The 23,325-nt window shown below is 37.4% G+C and overlaps 1 protein-coding gene across 1 annotated transcript; it reads left to right on the top strand.

Moving 5' to 3' along the window:
- Positions 1-10,026: 10,026 nt before the first annotated feature.
- Positions 10,027-11,352, top strand: LOC110105819. Its single transcript, XM_020835468.1, has one exon. The coding sequence runs from the start codon at positions 10,027-10,029 to the stop codon at positions 11,350-11,352; it is 1,326 nt and encodes a 441-aa protein (XP_020691127.1).
- The last annotated feature ends 11,973 nt before the right edge of the window (positions 11,353-23,325 follow it).

The raw sequence follows: 23,325 nt of genomic DNA, 5'->3' as shown, positions 1-23,325 counted from the left end.
TAAGGCTTCTATGCCTCATATTAGGTATGGGTGATTTGTTTGGTTTTTTTCTGGTTCTGGCTCTGTTCTGTTGTGGTGATCTGCTGCTGTAGTTGGGGTTTTGGTTTTTTGCTCTGTTCTTCCTGGTGGCTGTTTTATTTGTGCTGGTTTTATACTACTTGGTTGATGTGTTTATAGTGTTATCTGAGCAATTTTTGGCTGTCTACTGGATGGTGATGTTTGTTAAGACTAGCTGGTTTTTGGATATTGTTTTGTTTCATGTTTTGGAGAGGCTGGGTGCTGGTGTTGGTTTTGCTGGTGCTTTGGGGGCCTGGGTGCTGGTGTTGGTTGGGTTTTCAAAGTTTTGTTTATGTCAAGCAGTGGAACATGTTTTCTCTTCAAGGTATTATGCTATTTTTGGTTGAGTGTTGTAGGTTCTGGTATAATACTCAGGATTTTGGGTTTTTTACTGTAATCTTTTTATATGTTGTTCTCACGGTTTTTTTGAGGATGCCTAGCAGGTGCTTATACAGGTGGAACATGAATGATTGCAAGGTATGTTTTTTGTGCTTTTGGCATTTCTTTTTTCTATATATTGTGCCTTTTTGCAGGAGAGCTGTGCTGAATGAGATGATTGGGCTTCTCCTTTTTTGGGTGCTGTTGACTCACAGCCCTTCTTTTAATTTAAGTTATTTTTGTAATCGTAGGATAAGGATCCACTGGCTCGTAGTTTTTTTTTTGTTTTCTTTTCTTATGTAGCTCTTTTGAGCGATAGAGAGCTGGAGGAACCTTCTAAGGACCATGTAACCGAATTTTTGTTATCAACGCGTAAGCCCCACTGTGAGTTTTAGCAAAAAAAAAAAAAAATTCATATTGTATTTATATTTTGCTAGAAACATTGTAATATGAAAGAAATTATAGTTTGTGTAGTCTGAATGTTTATAGTATATTCTTTCAGGAAGATTAACCGGCTCTGGTGGTGTATGCTATTAAATCTAGAAGTTTAAGAAAATTAAAATTAAAATTTTGCTTTAGATCTTGGGGCATTACACCATCTCTAAAACAAAGGTAACAAAAGAAAAATCTGATGGTCGAATCGGCGAGAATAATTATAAGCAAATTCATGGTAACAAGTAGACGTTAGTGCGATCGAGCACCACTCAACCTTGGCTAAGGAGATCTCGCAGTATGGTATAGCAGCTATGTACAAATTCACCAAACAAAATTAATTAAAAATTTAAACGATCAAAAATATTTTTAACTTCTTCTTTATTTGATTTTATTTTTGAATGATTGATAATAAAGCCCTCTTTATGTTAATATTCATATAAATATAGTCTGGTAGTGCATAGAAAGCAAAGAACTAAGACAATAAATATCAAGTCATTACTGAAAAACATTTAGTAAGGAAATAGATCACTACCTCGCACTGCTTGCTTGCACTGTCAAAATATTAGTATCCAGCAATGGGAAGTTAGTTCTCTCCTGACCTCTGCATACATATTTTGAACACTTGTAAGCTAGAACAAAACCAAAGCTAAATATTGTAAATACACTCAACATCGCGCCCCCATCGTCAACTCATTTCCTAACCTTGCCAATTTATCTTTGGAGACCTTTTGTATTTATGTCCCCAAGTAGGGCTGCAAACGAACCAAGCCAAGCCGAGTAGATGTGTTCATGTTTGTGTTCATTTAATATCAGCTTGTTCAAGTTTGGTTCATGTTTGTTCGAGCTTTATTATTTGTGTTCATGTTTGGTTCATTTAAATTAATGAGTGTTCATGTTTGATTCATGTTCGTTCATTTAGTGCTTATCGAGTTTGTTCGCGAACATATTTAACGAATTTTTTTTTTTAACTATCAAACAAACATGTTCATGAACATATCTATGAAAAACACATTTATAATAAAAGCAATTATCTATGTAACAAAGTCAATGATTATTTATATTTTTTTAATTCTATAATCAAATATTAATTATTTTTATCAAGCCTATTCATGAGTTCAAAATTGAACATGAATCGAGCTTAATGTCGAGCTTGTTCACGAATTTCAAATGATGTTGTTCGCGAACATAAACGAGCTGAACGCATTAGTGTTCATGTTTGTTTATTTAAGAATCGAGTGTTTAAAATATTGTTCAAGTTTGTTTGTTTAGTTAATTAAACGATCACAAACGAGCTTTAATCGAACCGAACAGCGAGTAGCTCGTCGAACGTTTGGTTCGCTTGCAGCCCTAAGAGAGAGAGAGAGAGAGAGAGAGAGAGAGAGAGAGAGAGAGAGAGAAGCTAAATAATTAGTCTCACAACAAGCGCTCTAAACTTGTGAATATCCTTTCAGCATCCTCGTAAAACGTCTGGATAAAGTCTTCTTCGAAGCCTGGGTTCCTTGCCTCACGCATTTCCAGCTGCGTGAAATTTTGGTCCAATAGCCCCTACAAGGCAAAATGATTAAAATAATAAAATATAATATTTTTCTTAAATCACTTTATTATATTTAAATGAGGTCAAATTTTATAAAGAATAATAATCAAAATTAGTAAAAAGATCATCGATTAATAAAAATTTAAATATGAGCAAATACGCTATATTATATGACGCATTCTAAAATGTGCCAAATAATTTAGTGCAATAAAAAAACGCCATTTAATAAATTTTACTAATTTTGATTATTATCATGCTTCTTTATAAAATTTGGCCTCAGCTTTGACCGCCTTGCTTATTCTCGATTGTAGATCATTCTCTTCCTCTTCTTCTGATCCATCAAAGCCTGAAGATTCTCTTCAGATCCATAATTCGTTAGCAGAATTGATGAAGCAGAAGATGTTGTTCTGGTGCTGCTGGAAGCCATTAAAAAAATGGTTTCCTTGCTTGAAAACTGGATTGATTGATTACTTATCTAGTACTTCTTTTTGAATTTTTTGATCAGGAGAACATTAAAACTGAGTTTTTATAGGAATAGGAAAAAAAATACACTAAAATAGAGTTTTTATAGGAATAGGAGAAAAAGATACAAACTTTATATATGTATGTAGTTGAAAGGGCCCTGATCTGATGCTCAGAGAGGAGAAACAAGCTCATGAAAACACATAGAACCAGTAGAGAAATAAGACTGAAAAAGATTGCACCAGATGGGGTTGGTCCTGCGTCACAGGGTAGAGTTTATCATAAAACCAGAGGGCAGGATTTCACTTATGATAGTCCGCATCAATTAGAAACATTTCAGAGTAAGGGATGAAGCATTCGAACTAGAGAAACTTGTAAGATTAGAAGAGCAAGATCCAATCTTGTTCTGCCTTGCTAATTTCATTTTTTATGATTACTTATCTAGTACTTCTTCTTGAATTCACTTACGATAACAAGCTTGTTCTGCCTTGCTAATTTCATTTTTTATGATATACAAGTTTCTCTAGTTCGAATGCTTCATCCCTTACTCTTAAATGTTTATGATTGATGTGGACTATCGTAAGTGAAATCCTGCCCTCTAGTTTTATGATAAACTCTACCCTGCGATGCAGGACCCATCTGGTGTAATCTTTTTCAGTCGTATTTCTCTACTGGTTCTATGTGTTTTCATGAGCTTGTTTCTCCTCTCCGAGCATCAGATCAGGGCCCTTTCAACTACATGCATATATAAAGTTTGTATCTTTTTTCTTCTATTCCTATAAAAACTCAGTTTTAATGTTCTCCTGTGTGGGCTCCGAAAATTTGGCCCCGGCCTCCACCCGCACTGATTTGCTTTTTCTTTTTGGAGAGGGAGTTTTAATGGAATTAAGTTCCGGGGTAAATTTTGGAAGGCAGATGGGTTTGTAGATAAGACACTACCTAGAGATTTCGCCCTCTTTTGCAAGGACTTTATGATTTGAGTTCTGGTTTCTTATAGGCAGTATTGAAGACCTTATAGTTAATTACCCCTCTCAACAACGAGAGAGAACTTTCGATTAAGGCTAGTCATCAATCAGATACGTAGAGAGATACGTGGTATCTGGCATATAATAGCAGTATGTATTTGAATTTTGAAATATTTGGAAGTTTGGAAATTTGGGAAGATTTGATATTTAAAATAGAAATTTCACCATCTCATACTTAAAGCAGATGGTGGGGGAATGGATGATGGACCCGATCAAGATCCCATAGTTCCGTCGTCCCGGGCCATTATGGTCCCAGGTCTACTTAGTTAGAGGAGGTAGTCGACCCAACATGACAGAAGGATCCTTGTCGGCAACCATGAGTTGCTTCGTCTAAGGGGACCTTGTAGACCTAGGGTAAATATTTTCCTAAGGGGACCAATTTGAATCCACCTTACCTAACAGAGGGCTTTGTGTCCTATCGATCATATCATATTGATTTATATCTCAAGGGTTTGATGCCAATAAGGAGTGTATTGGCTCTAGCCATAACCAGTATTTGTGGTGCCATTTGACAGCAAAATCACTCGGTTCAGAGGGCCCTGGGTCATAACCGTTTATCATGCGGTACAATTTGACTGCAAAATTGCCGGTGAGAAGACACGTACCACGTCCGTACTAACAGGAGATTGTTTGAGAAAGGATCCTAGTGATATTTTCGACTAGGAATTAGCTCTATGTGAGCTGAAGTAAATTTTAATTTGTTCACCTTGGTAAATTATTAGGAGGGTGGATGAATTTTGCTTTAAGTGTTCAACGGTTAAATTTCATTTTTTAAATATTCTGTATTTTGGAATTTCTGGAATTTTGGAAATCTTTGACTTTGTGGAGTTTTGGGATTTGATAGACATTTGGGTGGCATTTTGATCATTTGAAATGGACCCCTCCGGTTAAGATAAACATTCAACACGGTCATTATCGGGGTGTTTGGGGTCATTTGAAAATATTTATGTTTTGAACCTTGTCGACTCTGTCGAGTTATTGACAGAGGATCTGGTTTCATAGGCTTTGTGCCTTTATTAGTGAATTCGTTTGATTATACGCCTTGAAGGCCTAATATGAATGTATAAAATAAATATCTCGGTCGACCTTGTAACCCGATACTTATTTAAAGGTTCAAGCCTTGTCGACTCCCACTTCCCCGCATAGGAGGATCTGGCTCGAATTTGAATTCACTTATTAACCCGCGCATCATCCACAGACGCCACATGTGTTTCTACAACATGCTCGCCGAGGACCATGCTGGTGTTTGGAGATATTTTATAGTTAAGCATTGTCGACTTCTTTTTACCTGCTTAGGAGGACCGGGTTTAAATTTGTTTACCTGCATAGCATCCCTATATGTCACGTGTATTCCAATAACATGTTTGTCGGGGCCCGTGCGGATATTTTAGAATTTCATTGATTTGACATATCCCTTTTATGTACCTATGTGTATACAAACTACGGTGCACGTGCAGGAGCATTTTTAGATATTTAGCTTTAATCAATTGAGCGAGCAACCATCATTTGGATGCAATGCTTTACTTTCACACATGCCTTCTGTCCGCTTGTATCTATGTTGCGGATTCGGTGGCGTGACGTTGTAGATTGTAAATGCCTTATGTCTGCTTATATGAGTGTTGCAGATCCGGTGGCATTTTGAGTACACGGCGAGTCTCCTACAACAGCTTGTAGGCATTTGTATTTATCATGTGTTTGCTACCCCTTTGCTCGTAACAGCTTATTGTTTTCACAACAAATCTATTGCAATGGCCTATAGGTGCTTGAGTTTGATATATATCTTCTGCCTTTGTATGTAACAAGTCAATTTATTGGCCTATAACTAAATAGTATTAACTACATGGAAGCTACATTATCAAAGACGCAACTTCTTTCAGTTCCTTGCATGTTGAATTTCCTTTTCACTTACGAATGACATATACTGCACTGAGCAGGCCAACTACGACAACCTATAGGAGCTTGCATTTGTTATTGTCATTTGGCACCTTATTCGTAGAGAACATCTTGTGTGTATAACGAGTCTCCTACAAGGTCTTGTAAATATTCTATGTTTGCTACATTATCTACTTTACTTGTAGGTAACCAATATATTTGCTTATAAATGGCACGTTGAGTATGTACATGTATTTGCAGAAGATTTGCTATATTTACAATACATTTTCCCCCATTTGCTTGTAAGTGGGACCACTGTATGCATTGCAAGGCTCTTGTCATCATCTCTTCAACCTGTCGGTCAATTGTTGTATGTATGATAAACTTCCTACCATTTCCCATAGGTCTTTGGATTTGCAATGGGTTCTTGCACTTCTGCATATATATGATCTCTCATACTTACAACATTCAGTTGTAATTTTTCCAAATAGATCACATCTGTGGTCATTGCTTGCAAGTAGGTTGTTGCATATTTTCTAATCATGTTCGTAGGAGACCTATTACACTCATTGTGATTTTCTTCATGAACAAATTATGCGAACATCACATGCTTTCATTGTCTCTTGTATATCGTGAAACTTCTACTTGCTTTTTGGTATTGGTTTAAAGATATGGAACCTTGTCCTTCAGGATTTTACACTTTTGACCTTGTTGTGCTATCACCAACTTAAGGGTCCAAAGCTCACATATCATGGCTTCGTAATCAAGCCTTACTTTTTCACAATCTTCTGGTTCCTTGCAAATGAGTCACACTTGGAAGTTCTTTATTTTCAAAGATAATTTGAAATTTGTATGATGAGCTTGATATCATGCTCTTCAATATTTTCATTCCCAATTGAAATGCTCGCTACAACTTCATAGTTATTGCTTGAAGCTTCATGTCAAAGTTTGCAAATCATTTACTATACTCCAAAGTTCTCATGTGATAGTTTTGTAACCAAACCATATCTTTCATAATTCTCTTTTTATGTGCTTATTGATATCTCCATCTCAATTGAGATGACAATTGCAAAATTTTTATTGTCCAAAAATCTCATGTTAGAGCACATGATTAATTCATGCATGAATATTTGATTTTATCATTCATATAGTTCACAATTTTTTTATTTTATTATGCTTTAATTTAAGTTAGATTTAAAGTCAATTATTCAATGCTCATTTGAGTCCAATCTTCAAGTTTCAGATTATTTATATTTTTGTTCACTTGATGTTCCAACCAAATTTAGTCCCCATTCATATCCTTGCTTGAGTTCAATTAGCAAGCTCAAGTCATATGCCCCATGTAGTCCTTGCAAGTTCAAGTTTGAGTCTTTGTTCAATTTGTCCAAAATTTGTCCAAGTCTGGTATTTCAGTGAAAATTTCGGCAACCTCCCGACGTCTCCCCTATTTAGGGGGAAAAACCAAGAGGCAACCATCCCCTCGACGCTACATGAGCGCTTCAGGTAGGTGTCAAAATGACACCGCGATTGCATATTTTTTTATCCCTGCCCATTACAGTGATGTGTGGCGCAAAGGCACGTATTGCTTTATTCACATGCTTGGATCGTTTCTCGTGTGGATTGAGGTATAGGGGTCAACATCCTGATCATAAAATTAAAAAAAAAAGTACTAGATAAGTAATCAATCAATCCAGCTTTCAAGCAAGGAAATCATTTTTTTAATGGCTTCCAGCAGCACCGGAACAACATCTTTTGGTTCATCAATTATGCTAAGGAATTCTGAATATGAAGAGAATCTTCAGGCTTTGATGGATCAGAAGAAGAGGAAGAGAATGATCTCCAATCGAGAATTAGCAAGGCGGTCAAGGCTGAGGTTCAACTTTTACTAATTTTGTTTGATTATTATCATGCTTCTTTATAAAATTTGGCCTTTAAATGACTTAAACTTACATGGTTTCATATATAATAAAATATTTTTACATATTCAACTATATATATATATATACCTGCCGGTACATTTGGTCCTTGTGTCTCCATAGATTAAGCCGAAGGTTCCGCAGGCTTGGTAACTCAGGCTTGTTGCTAACGGAGGCAGAGTCATCTGGCGCTTGTGGTGAAGACGAGGAGGAAGATGAATTGGAAGCCATTACTGTAACGAAAGAAAGAATGGAAATGGCAGGGAATGGAGAAGACTCTGTGATGGTTTACGTGCATGGATGGAATGCGAATGCGATGATTATTTAAAGGAATGGATGGAACAAGTGCATGCATGCATGCATGATAGGTTATACGCTTATTTATGCAGACAAGATCTTCTTTTCCATGTTGGAATTCATTTCTATTGATGGCTAATTATAGAACTGTGAATTTGGATGTAGAAAAGAATATCGTTTTAAAATATCAGTTAAGTATTTAATTTGGAATGAGTTTGGGTAGACTTAAATGAGCCAATGAACGAGTTTTGTGTTAGAATTTGTGATCTGAATTATGTTGGGATTGGGCCAAAAAGTTCACAGTGGGACATCTACAGGTAAGCTGCTCTGATGATATGAACCCATATTTTTTTTGTGTGCGTGTATATATATATATATATATGGAGGAGGCGAAGGTGACCACCACCCGGAGAAGTTCAGGATATTAAAGAAAATAGAATAGCTTTGCTATTCTTTCTGAACGCATTCAAATCTCAAAAAACTCAATGCAAGGGCAAATTATTGCATCCGGTCAACGGACGCGGAGATAAGTCCGGATATTAATAAAATATTATTTTAAATTAAGTGCATCAAAAGCGCAAGCCAAAGCGCAACTAAAGCGCAAGTAAAGCGCAAGTCAAAAGCGCAGTCAAAAGCGCAGGTGACGTGGCAAATTTTTATTAGATGTCCGAACCTATTCTCCGCGTCCGGTGACCGGATGCAATAATTTGCCCAATGCAAGAGTGGGGATATCCCTCTATTTATAAGGTAGCCACAATGGTCTTTTTTGGAGGGAATTATCAAAGAAAATAGAAATTACAATAAAAAAGAAATAACATCTAACAAAAGAGAGGAGGTGGATTTGGTTGGCTGAACCGGTCTGGATAGGTCCATCCGGTATCATTCTTCCCGTCTCTCCTAGACTTCAGCAAAAGCTAAAGTCGATAAAACTTCTGAGGAATCTAAGGATCTTATCCTTTTTCTTTTCTTTCTCATCACCAGATTCTTATATATAACATATATGATGGCCCTCTCAGCAATAAGGCAAGCTGAATTAAACCTGACACCAAATTGACCAATAATGCTAACATCAGCATCCATTGCCTGCTCCTCATGAACTTTGTGATGGAATGCATGAAGGTACCAAGTGGTTGACATGATCAGGTTTGGTCATACCAATTCCAATATCATTGATGGAGAGCGTATTTGTTGCCTTTCTAAAATGATATGAATGAATAGTTTTGGCTGGGTATCTAGCTTGATTTTTTTATCATCATATATGGGCTTATCAAAGCTAAGAACTCCAAAGAATATGTCATGATCATACTCATCATGATGCAGTGCATCACCTCCACCACGTGGCCAAGACCGTTAAAGGGCCAGATGAGTTCCACTCCCACCGTTACCTCCTTCTACCGCTACAGTACTATTTTTACTTTTTGGTTGTTAGCCCCACTTTAGTATTTTCCTTTTAGTATTATTATCAATACTAAAAACTACTTATACTCTTCGTGAAGAGGGAGGAGCGGATTATTGTTTTTACACAGAATTTCCTATTATCTTCTTCAATAGAAGTTCGCCTGAAGCTAAAATCCTTTAGCGTGTTTTACTGTTCCATTGGCTTTTGTCCCGTTCTTCTTATTTTTTTTTCTCCCTGCAGGTTTCTTCCCCACGGCGACGGCGATCCTGAGTGCATCAGCTTGGTATCAGAGCCTATTCCGGTGGGATGACGGACAAAGGGAAGGAGCAGGCTACCGACGAAGCTCGAAGCCTAGAAGCATTGTGGACAAGTAGGCCAACATCGTGTGATAGTTGAATACATTGTCGGCAGATGTACAACGCCTATCCATCGACTTGCATCGCGAGTTCAATCTCAACCGGGCAAGGAACATATCCCATCAGCCGCGACGAGGGCCGGAACCAACGATGGTTATCGGGGGGCGACGTGGCATGGGCCTTGAGCGGAATGGACGCCGAATTCCCCAGCCGCTTCCACATTTGTCTGAATCAGAGGACGAATTGCCACTAGTTAGAGAAATGGAACCGGTGGAGTGACGTTGATGACGACGGTATGAGCCAAATTGCTGAGGATCCGAGAACTCGACGACGTCAACCACACTATCGGGGAAATTCCGAATTCAAGGTCAAAATCGATATTCCTTTCTTTGATGGGCATTTACATATAGAAGACTACCTTGATTGGGAGAGGGCGGTGGAGAACTTCTTTGAGTACATGGAAATAGATCCCTCCAAACAGGTCATGTCTGTCGCCTGCCGATTGCGAAGCGGGGCTAGCGCGTGGTGGGCTCAACTCTTAATGACTATACAGCGAGAAGGGAAGGGATCCGTGCGTAGCTGGGTCCGAATAAAGCAACTCCTGCATGCTCAGTTCCTATCCACTGACTACGAGCATATTCTCTATATGAAATACCAACATTGCTTACAGGGCAATCGATCCGTTAACGAATATATCGAGGAATTTCATCGGCTCAGTGCTAGAAACAATCTCAATGAGACAATGAACCAACTGGTTGCCCGGTACATAGGTGGTCTCAAATACAGTATACAGGAGAAATTGGAATTAAATTCCATATGGTCGCTCTCTCAGGCGATCAATTTTGCATTGAAAGTAGAAATGCAACAACTCCGCGCTCCCCGATTCATGAATGCACGTAGCAGTCCTCAGTCTGCTGACCAGAACAGAGGAACTTTAGCAGCAGCTAAGGCGTCCAGTAGCAATTACAAGCCGGTAGTCCCCAGCCCTGACAACAAGAGTGCTCCAAAGGAAAAGGTTCCCGCCCAAGGAAATCCGTATGCAAAGCCATCGACACTCAAATGTTTCCGCTGTTTTCAACCCGGCCATAAATCCAATGAATGCCCCCAACGCCAACAACTCCAGTTCCTTGATACGGAAGAGGGGGAAGAAACGACGGGTCAGAATGAGAACGATGAAGCAGAATTTGAAGACCTTGAAGGAGATGAGGGCGAACCTCTAATGTGTGTCTTAGAGAAACTGTTAATAGCTCCCCGTCAAGATAATACTTCCCAACGTAATGCTATTTTTAAGACACGATGTACCATTAACGGTAAGGTCTGTGACCTTCTCATCGACGGCAGTTGCACAGAGAATGTTATATCCCGATCTGTCGTCCACGCTCTCCAACTTAAAACTACAAAGAACCCTCAACCGTATAAGATCAGTTGGGTAAAGAAAGGAATTGATATTTCCATGACGGATATGTGCCAAGTCACATTTTCTATCGGGCGGCAATATGTCTGCGAGGTACTCTGCGACGTATTAGATACGGACGTCTGCCACTTGATACTCGGCCGACCGTGGCAGTTCGACGCTGGTGTCACGTATGACGGCCGCGCTAATGTATATTCACTAGACTAGAAAGGCAAGAGACTCAGGCTACTACCGGGAACCAGTGTGAACAATCCAAAAACTGCCAGCAGTTCAACTTCGGCGGCAATGCAGATAGTATCGGGACCAAATTTACTTCTATCTTGGCAGAACTCTGCCATCTTATGGGCTCTTGTTGTAACCGATTCCTCCCCTACACCTACTTCAGACATTCCCGTTAATATCGCAGCACTTTTGGAAGAATTCAGGGATGTTTGCCCAGCTGAATTACCATTCGAACTGTCGCCGCTGCGTGCAATTCAACACCAAATTGATTTACAACCCGGTGCCTCCTTACCGAACTTATCACTTTATAGGCTCAATCCCACGGAACAATAAATTATGCAGGACATCATTGACGACTTATTGAGTAAATAGCTCATTCAAGCCAGCATCAGTCCATGTGCGGTACCCGCATTACTTGTTCCTAAGAAAAATAAGGAATGGCGCTTATGTATAGACAGTCGGGCAATTAACAAGATAACGATCAAGTACCTTTTTCCCGTACCGAGGATCGACGAACTCATTGATAAACTGATAGGCGCCTCCGTGTTCTCCAAGCTGGACTTACATAGCGGATATCATCAGATTCGTATCCGGCCAAGTGATGAGTGGAAGACGGCCTTCAAGACTCCGGTAGGCCTCTACGAGTGGCGCGTCATGCCCTTTGGGCTGTGTAACGCCCCTTCGACATTCATGAGAATGATGTAAGACATTCTTAAAATTGTATGGGGACCGTTTTGTATCTCTTACTTTGACGATATTCTTGTGTATAGTACCTCACTGGACAGCCATATTGAGCACCTGCGACAAATTTTCGTCATCCTCCAAACCCATAAATTGTTTCTCAATCTCCCGAAGTGTGAATTCGCCACTTCTCATGTCCATTTTCTTGGGTTTATTGTATCCAAAGACGGTGTCCAAATGAATCCAAGCAAAGTCGAAGCTATTTTGAATTGGCCAATTCCGAGCTCCCTCTTTGAAATCCGGAGTTTTCACGGTCTGGCTAATTTTTATCGAAAATTCATCAGGGGATTTAGCATCATTATGAGTCCGATCACCGACTGTTTGAAGGCCAAAGAATTTCATTGGGACGATCGGCAACAAAACAGCTTTGAAGCTATAAAGCAAGCACTAACTTCAGCTCCAGTTCTCTCCATCCCCTGCTTCGACAAGTTTTTCACGGTGGAAACAGACTCCTCTGCTGTGGGTGTTGGTGCTGTAATGTCACAGGAAGGGCGTCCCGTTGCCTATTTCAGTGAGAAACTCTGTCCATCCAGGCAAAGATGGTCTACATATGAACATGAACTATATTCGGTAATTCGGGCTCTCAAGGAATGGGAGCATTATCTGCTACATCAAGAATTCGTGATCCGCACGGACAATCGAGCACTCCAATTCATAAATAGCCAGAAGACTGTGAATCGAATGCACGCTCGTTGGATCTCCTTTCTTCAAAAGTTTTCCTTCTTACTCAACTACTCAAGCACCAAGCTGGGAAGCTGAATACAGTGGCCGACGCCCTCAGCCGGAAATGAGTGCTGCTTGCTCAACTCCAGACGAAGTTTACAGTACTCACGTGCATTCAACAACTATACGCGGATGATGCTGATTTCGGAACCATCTGGGCAACTTGTCATCAAGGAACCACCGTATCAGGTTACTGCATTCATCATGGTTTCCTTTTTCATCATAATCTCCTTTGTATTCCTGCATCTTCTTGGCGACAGCATCTTATCTGGGAAGCTCATTATTGAGCTCTAGCGGCACATACTGGTCGTGACAAGTCCTTAGCTCAAATGAAGAGCCGGTTCTACTGGACGAGGTTACGCCGTGATGTTTTTCGCTTTGTTGATCGCTGCCCCGTCTGTCAAAATTATAAAGGAGGTGCACAAAACACAGGCCTTTATATGCCTTTACCAGTTCCCGATTCCATCTGGGAAGATCTCAGCTTGGACTTCGTCCTCGGACTTCCCCGCATGAAGAAAGGTAACGATTCGATTATGGTTGTCGTCGATCATTTTCCAAAGATGGCTCACTTCCTTAAATGCAAAAAGACCTCCAATGCTCTTCACATCGCCCATCTGTTTTTTCACCAAATCGTGCGTCTTCATGGCATTCCACATAGCCTTACCTCCGACCGTGACGTCAAATTCATTAGCCATTTTTGGCGAAAACTGTGGAAACAATTGGGTACCGATCTCCGTCTCAGCTCGGCCTACCATCCCCAATCTGACGGTCAGACGGAAGTGGTAAATCGAACTTTAGGGAACATGCTCCGCTGCCTTGTACAGGAGTACCCGATGCAATGGGAGGAAGTCATGACCACAGCCGAGTTTGCTTACAATTCCATGGTGAATCGATCCAGTGGTAAGACTCCATTTAGCATCGTCTATACTAAAATTCCCAATCTTGCATTGGATGTAGCTGTGCTTCCCAAATGCAAATCGGGTGCTGCTACGAGTTTCACCGACCAGTACTCACAGATGCTTGAGGATGTCCACCGGCAGCTGACTAAAGCTAACCTCAAATACAAGGCCTCCGCCAACCTCCATCGTCGCCAATCTGTGTTTAATGTTGGCGACCTCGTCATGGTACGTCTTCGCCGAGAATGTTTTCCACCGGGCACTCATTCTAAGCTGAGCCGCCGCAAAATTGGTCCAGTCCCCATTATCGCAAAGATCAACGATAATGCCTACACGGTGGAGTTACCACAAGGGTATACAGCCTCACCAACCTTCAACGTTTCTGATTTATGGCAATATCATCCTCCCGATGATGCTCCGATCATGATCAGCTCGTCGGAGTCGAGCTCTTCCAATGCCGGGGAGGACTGATGCAGTGCATCACCTCCACCACGTGTCCAAGACCGTTAAAGGGCCAGATGAGTTCCACTCCCACCGTTACCTCCTCCTACCGCTACAGTACTATTTTTACTTTTTGGTTGTTAGCCCCACTTTAGTATTTTCCTTTTAGTATTATTATCGATACTAGAAACTACTTATACTCTCCGTGAAGAGGGAGGAGCGGATTATTGTTTTTACACAGAATTTCCTATTATCTTCTTCAATAGAAGTTCGCCTGAAGCTAAAATTCTTCAGCGCGTTTTACTGTTCCATTGGCTTTTGTCCTGCTCTTCTTATTTTTTTTCTCCCTGCAGGTTTCTTCCCCACGGCGACGGCGATCCTGAGTGCATCACATCATGATTTCCGTAATAAAATTTTAAACCCATCCAAGATGGACTCAATCAAAGGTGCAGAGAAAGACATACAGTTTGGCCCTTCAAAAACATCATTGTAGGAAGAAGAAGTAGTCTTTAGGAAAGGAAGAGTTCACTATTTTTGGATCGTTTGGATAAGCCACATTGATCTGCATGTGGAGGCAACTAGAAGAATACAATAATCTGCAAGAGGGATAGAAGAAGATCTGTCGTCAGACCCTATCTTGGCGATGGCGGTGATCAGCCATAGGAAGGGGAATATACGCCTACCACCGGAGGTGAACATAGTGCTCTATGTGTGAAACCTTTTGACAATATAACGAGCGAGGAGATGCATGATATATTTAGTAAATACAAAGTAATTCTCTAGATTCAGATCATGACGAGTAAATACAAAGCCCTTGTTCATCTCATGTGGTCTTGGCCACCACCAGCACCGAGAGACTAGAGCTTCTTAATAATGACGAACACATTCTCAGCATCAAGATCATCGGAGGTGATCATCGATCGCCTAAAGAACCACTTCTTTTATAAAGGTACTAATCAACTGTAATCTGAAGTCCTTTGCAGAGGTTGGTGTTTGGATAAATAATAACATCAACAAAACTTCTTACTTGAGCTGAGCTAAACGAAGGAGGAGAAGGTGACCACCATCTAGAGAAGTCCATGATACAGAAGAAAATAGAACAACTTTGCTATTTTTTCTTCATTCAAAACTAAAAAAAATTCAATACAGGAGAAGGGATATCCCTCTAATTATAAGGAAGCCACAGGGGTCCTTTTTGGATGGAATTATTAAAGAAAATAGAAATTACAATAAAAGAAAGAAACAACATCTAACAAAAGAGAGGAAGGGTTTGACGGGATGAACTGGACTGGATAGGTCCACCAAGTGTCACTCTCTAATTCATTTCTTATGTATTTGGAATGTTGGGATGTGGAAGTAAACCACACAATGAAATAATTAGGAGAAATTGAAATGTCAATAGAAAGTAAAGGACGCCAGAATTTAACATGAAAAAACCTGATATCGAGAAAAAAAATCAAGGAACCAGACAACACTAAGAAATTCAGTATGAAAATTGGGAGAAAAAGAACAAATCTCTCTACTCTATCACTCTTTCCTTACATCCCTTCTCTCTTTCATAGTTCTTATACAAGAAATAAAAGACAAAAATATAATAAAACCACTAAGGGAGGCCATCCTAAAGAAAAACTCTCTAGTCCACCTCACAGTGCTGTGGCGCTAGTTTAGAGCATTGTGGTACTCAATGCTCTATCTCCAATCCATCTGATAGTGGTGCACGCTGAATTTAGAGCACTGTGGCGCTCTATTCTGACTTTTCTCCCAATAAACTTTGTAGCGCTAGGGTGCAGTAAAACAACGCTAGGGCTCTCAGTTACATATCCCTAGGAGCTCGAGTACATAATGTCAGGCACACAGTGTCAGGCACTTGGGTACACATCACTAGGGTATCAAGGTTGAGGTCCAAGGAAATGGTAATTAAGCCTGATTGATCAACATAATTAGATTCCACACAAACAAATAATCTCTCACTTGGAATTGATTGTGATCAATCCTTCTCTCAATATGTACCACCAATCATAGTACTTATAATGTGGCTCACCCCTGCTCTCATCCTATATGAAGTTTAATTGAAGTTACATATAGCTTCAATTTATCAACTATCATCTTCTTCATCAGCTTGTTTGCAGGATTCTCAATTGTTCGTATCATCTGATGATAGCTGACCATCTGCTAAAAGAAACCTGACGAAATGATACTAAAACTAGATATGCTTTGTTTGGGATAGAATGCAGTATTCTTAGCTAAATAAATAACACTCATGCTGTCACTATGCAACTTTTCATTCCTTGACCCCTTGCCAAGTTCTCCAAATAAACTTTATAGCTAAATCATATCTTTGCTAGCTTAATGATAGCAATGTATGTACTAAACATCTATGATTGGGACCATAACAATCTTCTATAACTTTGAAACCTAACTCACTACAGTCTTTCCCAAAGTGAAGATATATCATGTTGTGCCCCTTCTACCATCAAGATCTTCAGTAAGATAAAAAATCTATATAACCCTGTAAATCAATCCATTCACCACCAAAGTAAAGAACTTTGTTAACTGATTCTCTTAAGTACCTAAGAATCTATTTATTTGTCTCCTAACTAAGTTTGCCTGGGTTACTCATAAATACTATTACCACCCCCACTGTATATATAATATCAAATCACATGTATATCATAACATACATCAAATTTCCAACTGCTAAAGCACACATTGTCTTGTTCATTTATTCTTCCTCTTGTTCTGATTTAAGTAATTATTCTTTAGATAGCTTAAAGTGACTAATCCAAGGATTGCAAATTGGCTTTGCCTCTCTCATGTTAAATCCTTGAAGCACTTTTTAAAAATATTCAGCTTAAGTAACTTCAATATACCTGCACTTCTATCCTTATTGATTCTCATACCAATAATTTTCTTTGTTGGACCCAAATATTTTATTTTAAACTCCATTAATAATTAATCCTTCAAACATCTTATCTTCTTCATATTTGACCTTGAAACCAGCATGTCATCCATATATAAAAGTAGAATAATATAATATTTATCAAAATATTTGAAATAATAATAGCGGTCTACCTGACACTTCATGTATCCATTGTCTAACATAAACCTATCGAATCTCCTGTACCATTATGTTGATGCCTTCTTTAGTCCATATAATCTCTTTTTGAGCCTACACCCCGGATCTTCTTTACCCGTGATCTCATATCCCTAAGGTTACACTATATATAACTCTTCTACAATGTTACCATGAAGAAATATTATCTTCATGTCTAACTTCTCTAGATGTAAATCCTCCATTACTATTATGATCAATATAACTTTGATTATAGTTATCTTCATCACTAAAGAGAAAATTTCAGTGAAGCCCACTCCTTACTTCTACTGAAAGCCTTTAAATACAAGCATAGTCTTGTAGCACTTGCTATCACCAAGTTTTCCTTTTAGCCTATAAACCCACTTGTTATGCATTGCTCTCCTTCCATCTCATAGATCTATCAATCCCCAAATCTAATTCAACTCAAGTGAATGCATCTCATCATCTATTGCTTGCTCCCACTTCTTTGAATCATCAACTTGAATGGCCACATTATAGCACTCTGGTTCACCACTACCTGTCAATAATAGATAGTACAATAAAGAAAAATACCTTTATACTAGCTTTGAGATAATAGTGGATCTCATAACTTTAGTAGCTAGAGTCTGAGGTACTCTCTCTATTTCATCAACTTTATCTTCTTATCATCATTAGCATCCTCTATCTTAACATAATTAGAAGAACCTTTAGGAGTCTCATTTATATATTTATACATTTAATTTTCATTGAATTTGATATCCTTACTTTTGAAAAAAAATTTATTTTGATAATCCCAGCCAAATTTATTTGAGCCATATAAAATAAATGTACACTTTATAGATTTTGGTTCAAGCATACTCAAAGATCCTATATTAATATGAATATGAAATGAATAATTAAAAACTCTAAGGTTAGATAATCTTACCTCCTTTCCACTCTAGACTTCCTCTACTAACCCCTCATTCGAGAGAAATTGAGGGACTATGATTGATCAGATAAACTACTATATTCATTGCATATGCCCAAACTTCTTGGGTAGACCAACATGTAACCTCATGATTTTGACATGCTCAATGATAGTTTTATTCAAGTGCACTGCAACACCATTTTGATATGATGTTCTTATAATAGTGAACTCGTGCCTATTCCTATTCAAAGCATAATACTCATTGAACTTCTTATCATGACACAGATTACCATTATTTCATCTAAGACACTTAAGCTTCAAACCTGTCACAATCTCAACTATATGGCCTTCCACTTCTTAAAAATATCCAACACATATGTCTTGTGCTTTAATAAGTGCACCCATATCTTTCTACTATGATCTTTAATAAAATTAATAAAATAAAAAGATCCTCCAATAGAAGTAACTAGAGAAGGACCCCATGCATCAGTATGCACTAACTCCAACTTCTTTGACTTGACCTTTGAACAAGTATTTGAAAACCTCATTCGATGTTGCTTGTCATAAACATATTCTTCACAAAAATTTAAAATTATAAAATTTAACCAGGAAGCTTTTCTCCAGTAAATTGAATGCATATATTTCTTACTCATATGGTCTAACCTTTGATGCTAAAGATCTCCATAGCAACCTGGATCAACTACTCCAATAACATTTGATCTTTTATCGATAACATACAGGGTGCCTTCAATACTACCATGAGCTATAAACATAGCTCCTTTTTTCACCTTCACAAATATCCTGTGAATGATATCATATGTCCTTAGTTTGTAAGGTGACTCAAAGAAACTAAACTCCTCAGAGAAGAAACATGCCTAACGTTCTTTAGTCTTGATATTAACCTATATAGCATTCTGATATCAATATCTTCCTATCAAATAATGTTGCATGGCTTATTTTCATCCATATATACTTTACTCGAAGCACCTTGAGTATTATCATTGAATGCCCCCTTATTAAGACTTGCATGAAAAGAATCACCTAGATCTATAATCCAAGATTCTGAATTATTTAAAAGTAAAATTAGAGAATATGAATGAAGCTCTTTTGTAGATACATTTACATAATGATTTTTATCTTAACCTCCACCATTACCCTTCTTTGCAATGGTACAATCCTTCTTCAAACGACCCTTCTTTCTATAGCTCCAAAACACAACTTTTCCTCTACTTGAAGTAGATTTTACTATCCTTGATTTAGATCTACCCTTTTCTTGGATTTCTCTCCAAACCCATTCCTCTTGCTTCAATATTCAAAGAAAAATATGAAGATTCATTGTTTGCTCTCCTGTTAACCTCTTTATTAAACGAAAATCCCATAATGTCCTCAAAATTCAACTTTGAACTTCCTGAAAAGTTACTCACACTAATAATAAGCCCATCTCAGCTTTTTGACAATGAAGATAATAACAACAATACCCTCACCTTATCATTAAATTTGATGCCAACTAAATTCAATTGACTCATCAAAGTGTTCAGATTATTTGGGTACTCCATTAAAGTGTTGTTTAACATCTTCATATTGAATAACTTTTTCATAAATAATACTTTATTTAAGGTTGATGGATTCTCATGCATCTTAGTTGTGGGTCTCCAAAAGGATTCCACTTACGGGGAACAGAATGTAAAAGATACGATCACACTATCCCATAGGATAAAATGATCGTAGGCCTTTACACTCTATATAAGCAGACCAATGGAATAGCAGATGGAGTCATACATATGATTAGCCATAGAGAATAGCAGCTTTTGCCTACACATCTCGATGGATAATAATATGTATGACTCGATCAAAGTCACAAGATTTCCCCCATTCGGTACACCAGCTTGAATTAGGTTTATTTGATATGGGGATTGATTTTTAATGGGTGCAAGCCCCCGTGGTTAATTACATCCTAGGTCTTGATCTAGAAAAACTCTCGATTAAAGATGTTGTATTTTTATTTTCTTAATTTGGTGCATAGAAAAAGTTTCTAAGTTCTATTTCAAAAGATGATAAACTCTTCTCTTTTTTTTTTAATGATAATTATACCTTTTCAAATGAAGAAAGATGAGATTAAAATTTTGAGTTTAAAAGATCAAAGATTAAATTTGCTATCCTAAAAGAAATGATAGATTTAGAATTCATAAAAGTTGACATTATGAGGGGACTTACATCTTAAATCCCACAAGGGATCTAAGTAGGCCCGACATGAATTTACCACCCTACTCAGAAAGGGGTACTAGCTAAACTCCACCTAACATATCAAATCCATGTTGTCCGATCTTATGCAAATGCAAGAGTGATGAAAGACACAAAAAGGGAAATGGGTATCAAACTCGAACATGAATGATATTATGTTTAATCAGTGTCTAAAAGTCTTTGGCAAGTGCAACTTATTATACAACCCAAAAAAGTATTAAAAAGTAAGGGTGGTTGGGCTCCACCGATAAGAACCTGAATTCAATCCCTATAAAATGACGCAAGTCTTAGAAATGAGGTATTTTTATCTTTATCTTTTTTCCTTCAAGCTCTTCGTGTTGTATTATCCAATATGATATCCAAATGAGAAGAAATTCTCTATAAAGGATTTTCTTTTCACTTTGGATCCCTAACATATTAAAAATATCCCATTTAAAAGCTTTTACAACACTTTAAATCAAATTATATTTTATAAAAGAAAATTATATCGAGTCCCTACAAAAAATACATATTAGCTTAATTATACTAAATAATCACACATCATCCAGAACTTAGTCCTTAGGGTCATATTCCCAAGGGCTTTTTAGCATTCCTTGGAATACCTGTTAAATAGCTCATTTATAATGACAACATTTTTTTCATATTGACTTTTAAAAATATGGCCACCTGCAAAAGAATATTTTTATAAAATCTAACCACTTAAGGGAAAGTGCTCACTAATCAATCAAAAAGAAAAAAAAAAGCAGCCAAAAAACAAGCCAAACTAGAAACAATCATCATATCATCACATATGCAAAATATAAAAGAAAAAAAATGTAAAAGATTATCCTAGCTACACCCTACCCTAGGATGCCTATAAAAAAAGTGTCATATCCAGCACCTAAGTGTGTGAAAAAAGTGTACCTAATTATCCCAAATTAAATGAGTGGTTGGGATTACAAGGTCGAGTTCTTATTATTTAATTTATTAACCCTCAAATTTCTATTTAAGTACTTAGCCATTTGGGATGAATTAATTGAAGTTTAAATTAAGGATTAAAATTTGAGTTATTAAATTATTAAGAGCTTAAAGACTTAATCCCTAATCTATACTAAGATTATAAAGAATTGAGGGGCAAATGGCCCATCCTCAATCCTACTCCTAATCAAGACTGAAATTATTTAAGAAATAGCAAGGGTTGATTAATCCTTCCCTTCGTAGTAATCTAAAACTAGAGGAATAGTTAATAGGTGACACCTCTAAGATGGGCCTACTACCCACCATAAAAAGAAAATTCATAGGCTTCTTATGTATAAGGTAAATTAATTTTTAAAAGTAGACATAAGAATAGAGTGACATACTACCAATAGAGGTGTATAGGTTCTACCTGACTTAAGGTGTAAGAGTTGGGTGGTTAAGGTAATTAGTTTAGGTCCCTAAAAGGTAGCTTTAGATTTTTTTAGAGAAGGCACAATTTATATAAACTTTTGCATTATTTCTCCTTAATTCATGAGGTACGTGGCATTGTCACAGTGGGCTCGAGGAACTAGCCTCCTTAGGACACTCAGCCCCGCAGCTCAAGGTAGTCCATCTTATATACCTCATGTATATTAAGGGAGAATGTACAAATATGAATATAAATTCTACATGGTTTAAGACACTAAGTTATGATTTGAAATTCGTTTGCCCCTCCAACAAGTCATTTTAGTTTGCTTGAGATTAAGAAGTTTTAGTTTTAGTTTAAGTTCAAATGTCAGTGTCTTAATGCTCTATTAAACACTAGAAAGTTGGTTGAGAGAGTTTTAATAATTTTGATTTAGTTTTACCTTAATTAATGTAAATTATTATACATGATTAGATTAGGAGTTGGTGAGAGGTGTATTTTGTATAGTTTAAGATTCTACTTGAGTAGTTAATGAATTTAAAGTTGTATGTTGGTTAAAGAGATTTTAGAGTGTATAGATTAATTAAAGAACTTTAGGATTGTATAGGTTTATGAATTCGATTAGAGGTAATTGTTTATCATATTTTATTAGCCACTTTTAATACTTAATATTTAGATTTGATATACTCTTCTTATACTTTCAAATTAATTAAGATATGGGTTGTAAGATTTAATTTGTTGGTAGCTTATTATTGCTTATTTAAGTTAATGAATAATTACCCTTATTAAACCAGGATCATGATATTTATTTTACTCTCTTTGGGGTTAATTTAATAGACTTGTAGGCCCTGGTTGCCAAGTAATCATCTTGTTATTAAGCTTTATATTTGTTGTTTAATGAATTTTAGTGAAAGATTATCATTATGGTGGGTTCATTAATGATTTAAGATTAATTACAAATCCATTAGTATATTTTATTAGTTGGTTTTGTCGCTTTTAAGGATCCTTTATATCATTTTTGGAGCAAATGAAAATCATAATAAGAGGTGCTACACAAAGTTCAAAAAAAAAAAAAAAAATACTAAGGTTCTTTGCCCTTGTTTCTTAAATCCTTGTAAAGGGGGGGGGGAGCTTTGGCCCACAAGGCCAAAGTTTTGTTAGTATATTAACCTATGGTTAACTAACTAAACATCATAACAAGAACATTCGGGTGAAAAAGTAAAAGCAATCAAATGTGTGTGCTAATGTGTAACCGTTCGGCAATACAATTAGAAGTCTTTACAGAACTATCAAGGTATACCTAATCCATGCGTGCCAACTTAGTAGCTCTCATGCGAACGACCCACTGATCAACGCATATACAAGACTCAATGTTCCTCACAAAATTACAAGAAAAAGGCAAATATGGAGTGAGAGAAGGCACTATTCAAAAAGAGAATCAAGTTGATAGTGATCTAATTATTAAGCAATACAGATTCATCAGTCAAATACATGTCATCCATTAAAACATAAACAAAGTGAAAATTTTCTAATATAAAGCATAAATAAAAGTTATACATGGATCACATAGCGA

Source organism: Dendrobium catenatum, unplaced genomic scaffold, assembly GCF_001605985.2.
Source record: "Dendrobium catenatum unplaced genomic scaffold, ASM160598v2 fragScaff_scaffold_334, whole genome shotgun sequence".
Lineage (NCBI taxonomy): Eukaryota > Viridiplantae > Streptophyta > Magnoliopsida > Asparagales > Orchidaceae > Dendrobium > Dendrobium catenatum.
Note: the sequence above shows the minus strand (reverse complement) of the source record. Positions and strands in the feature narration are given on the sequence as shown.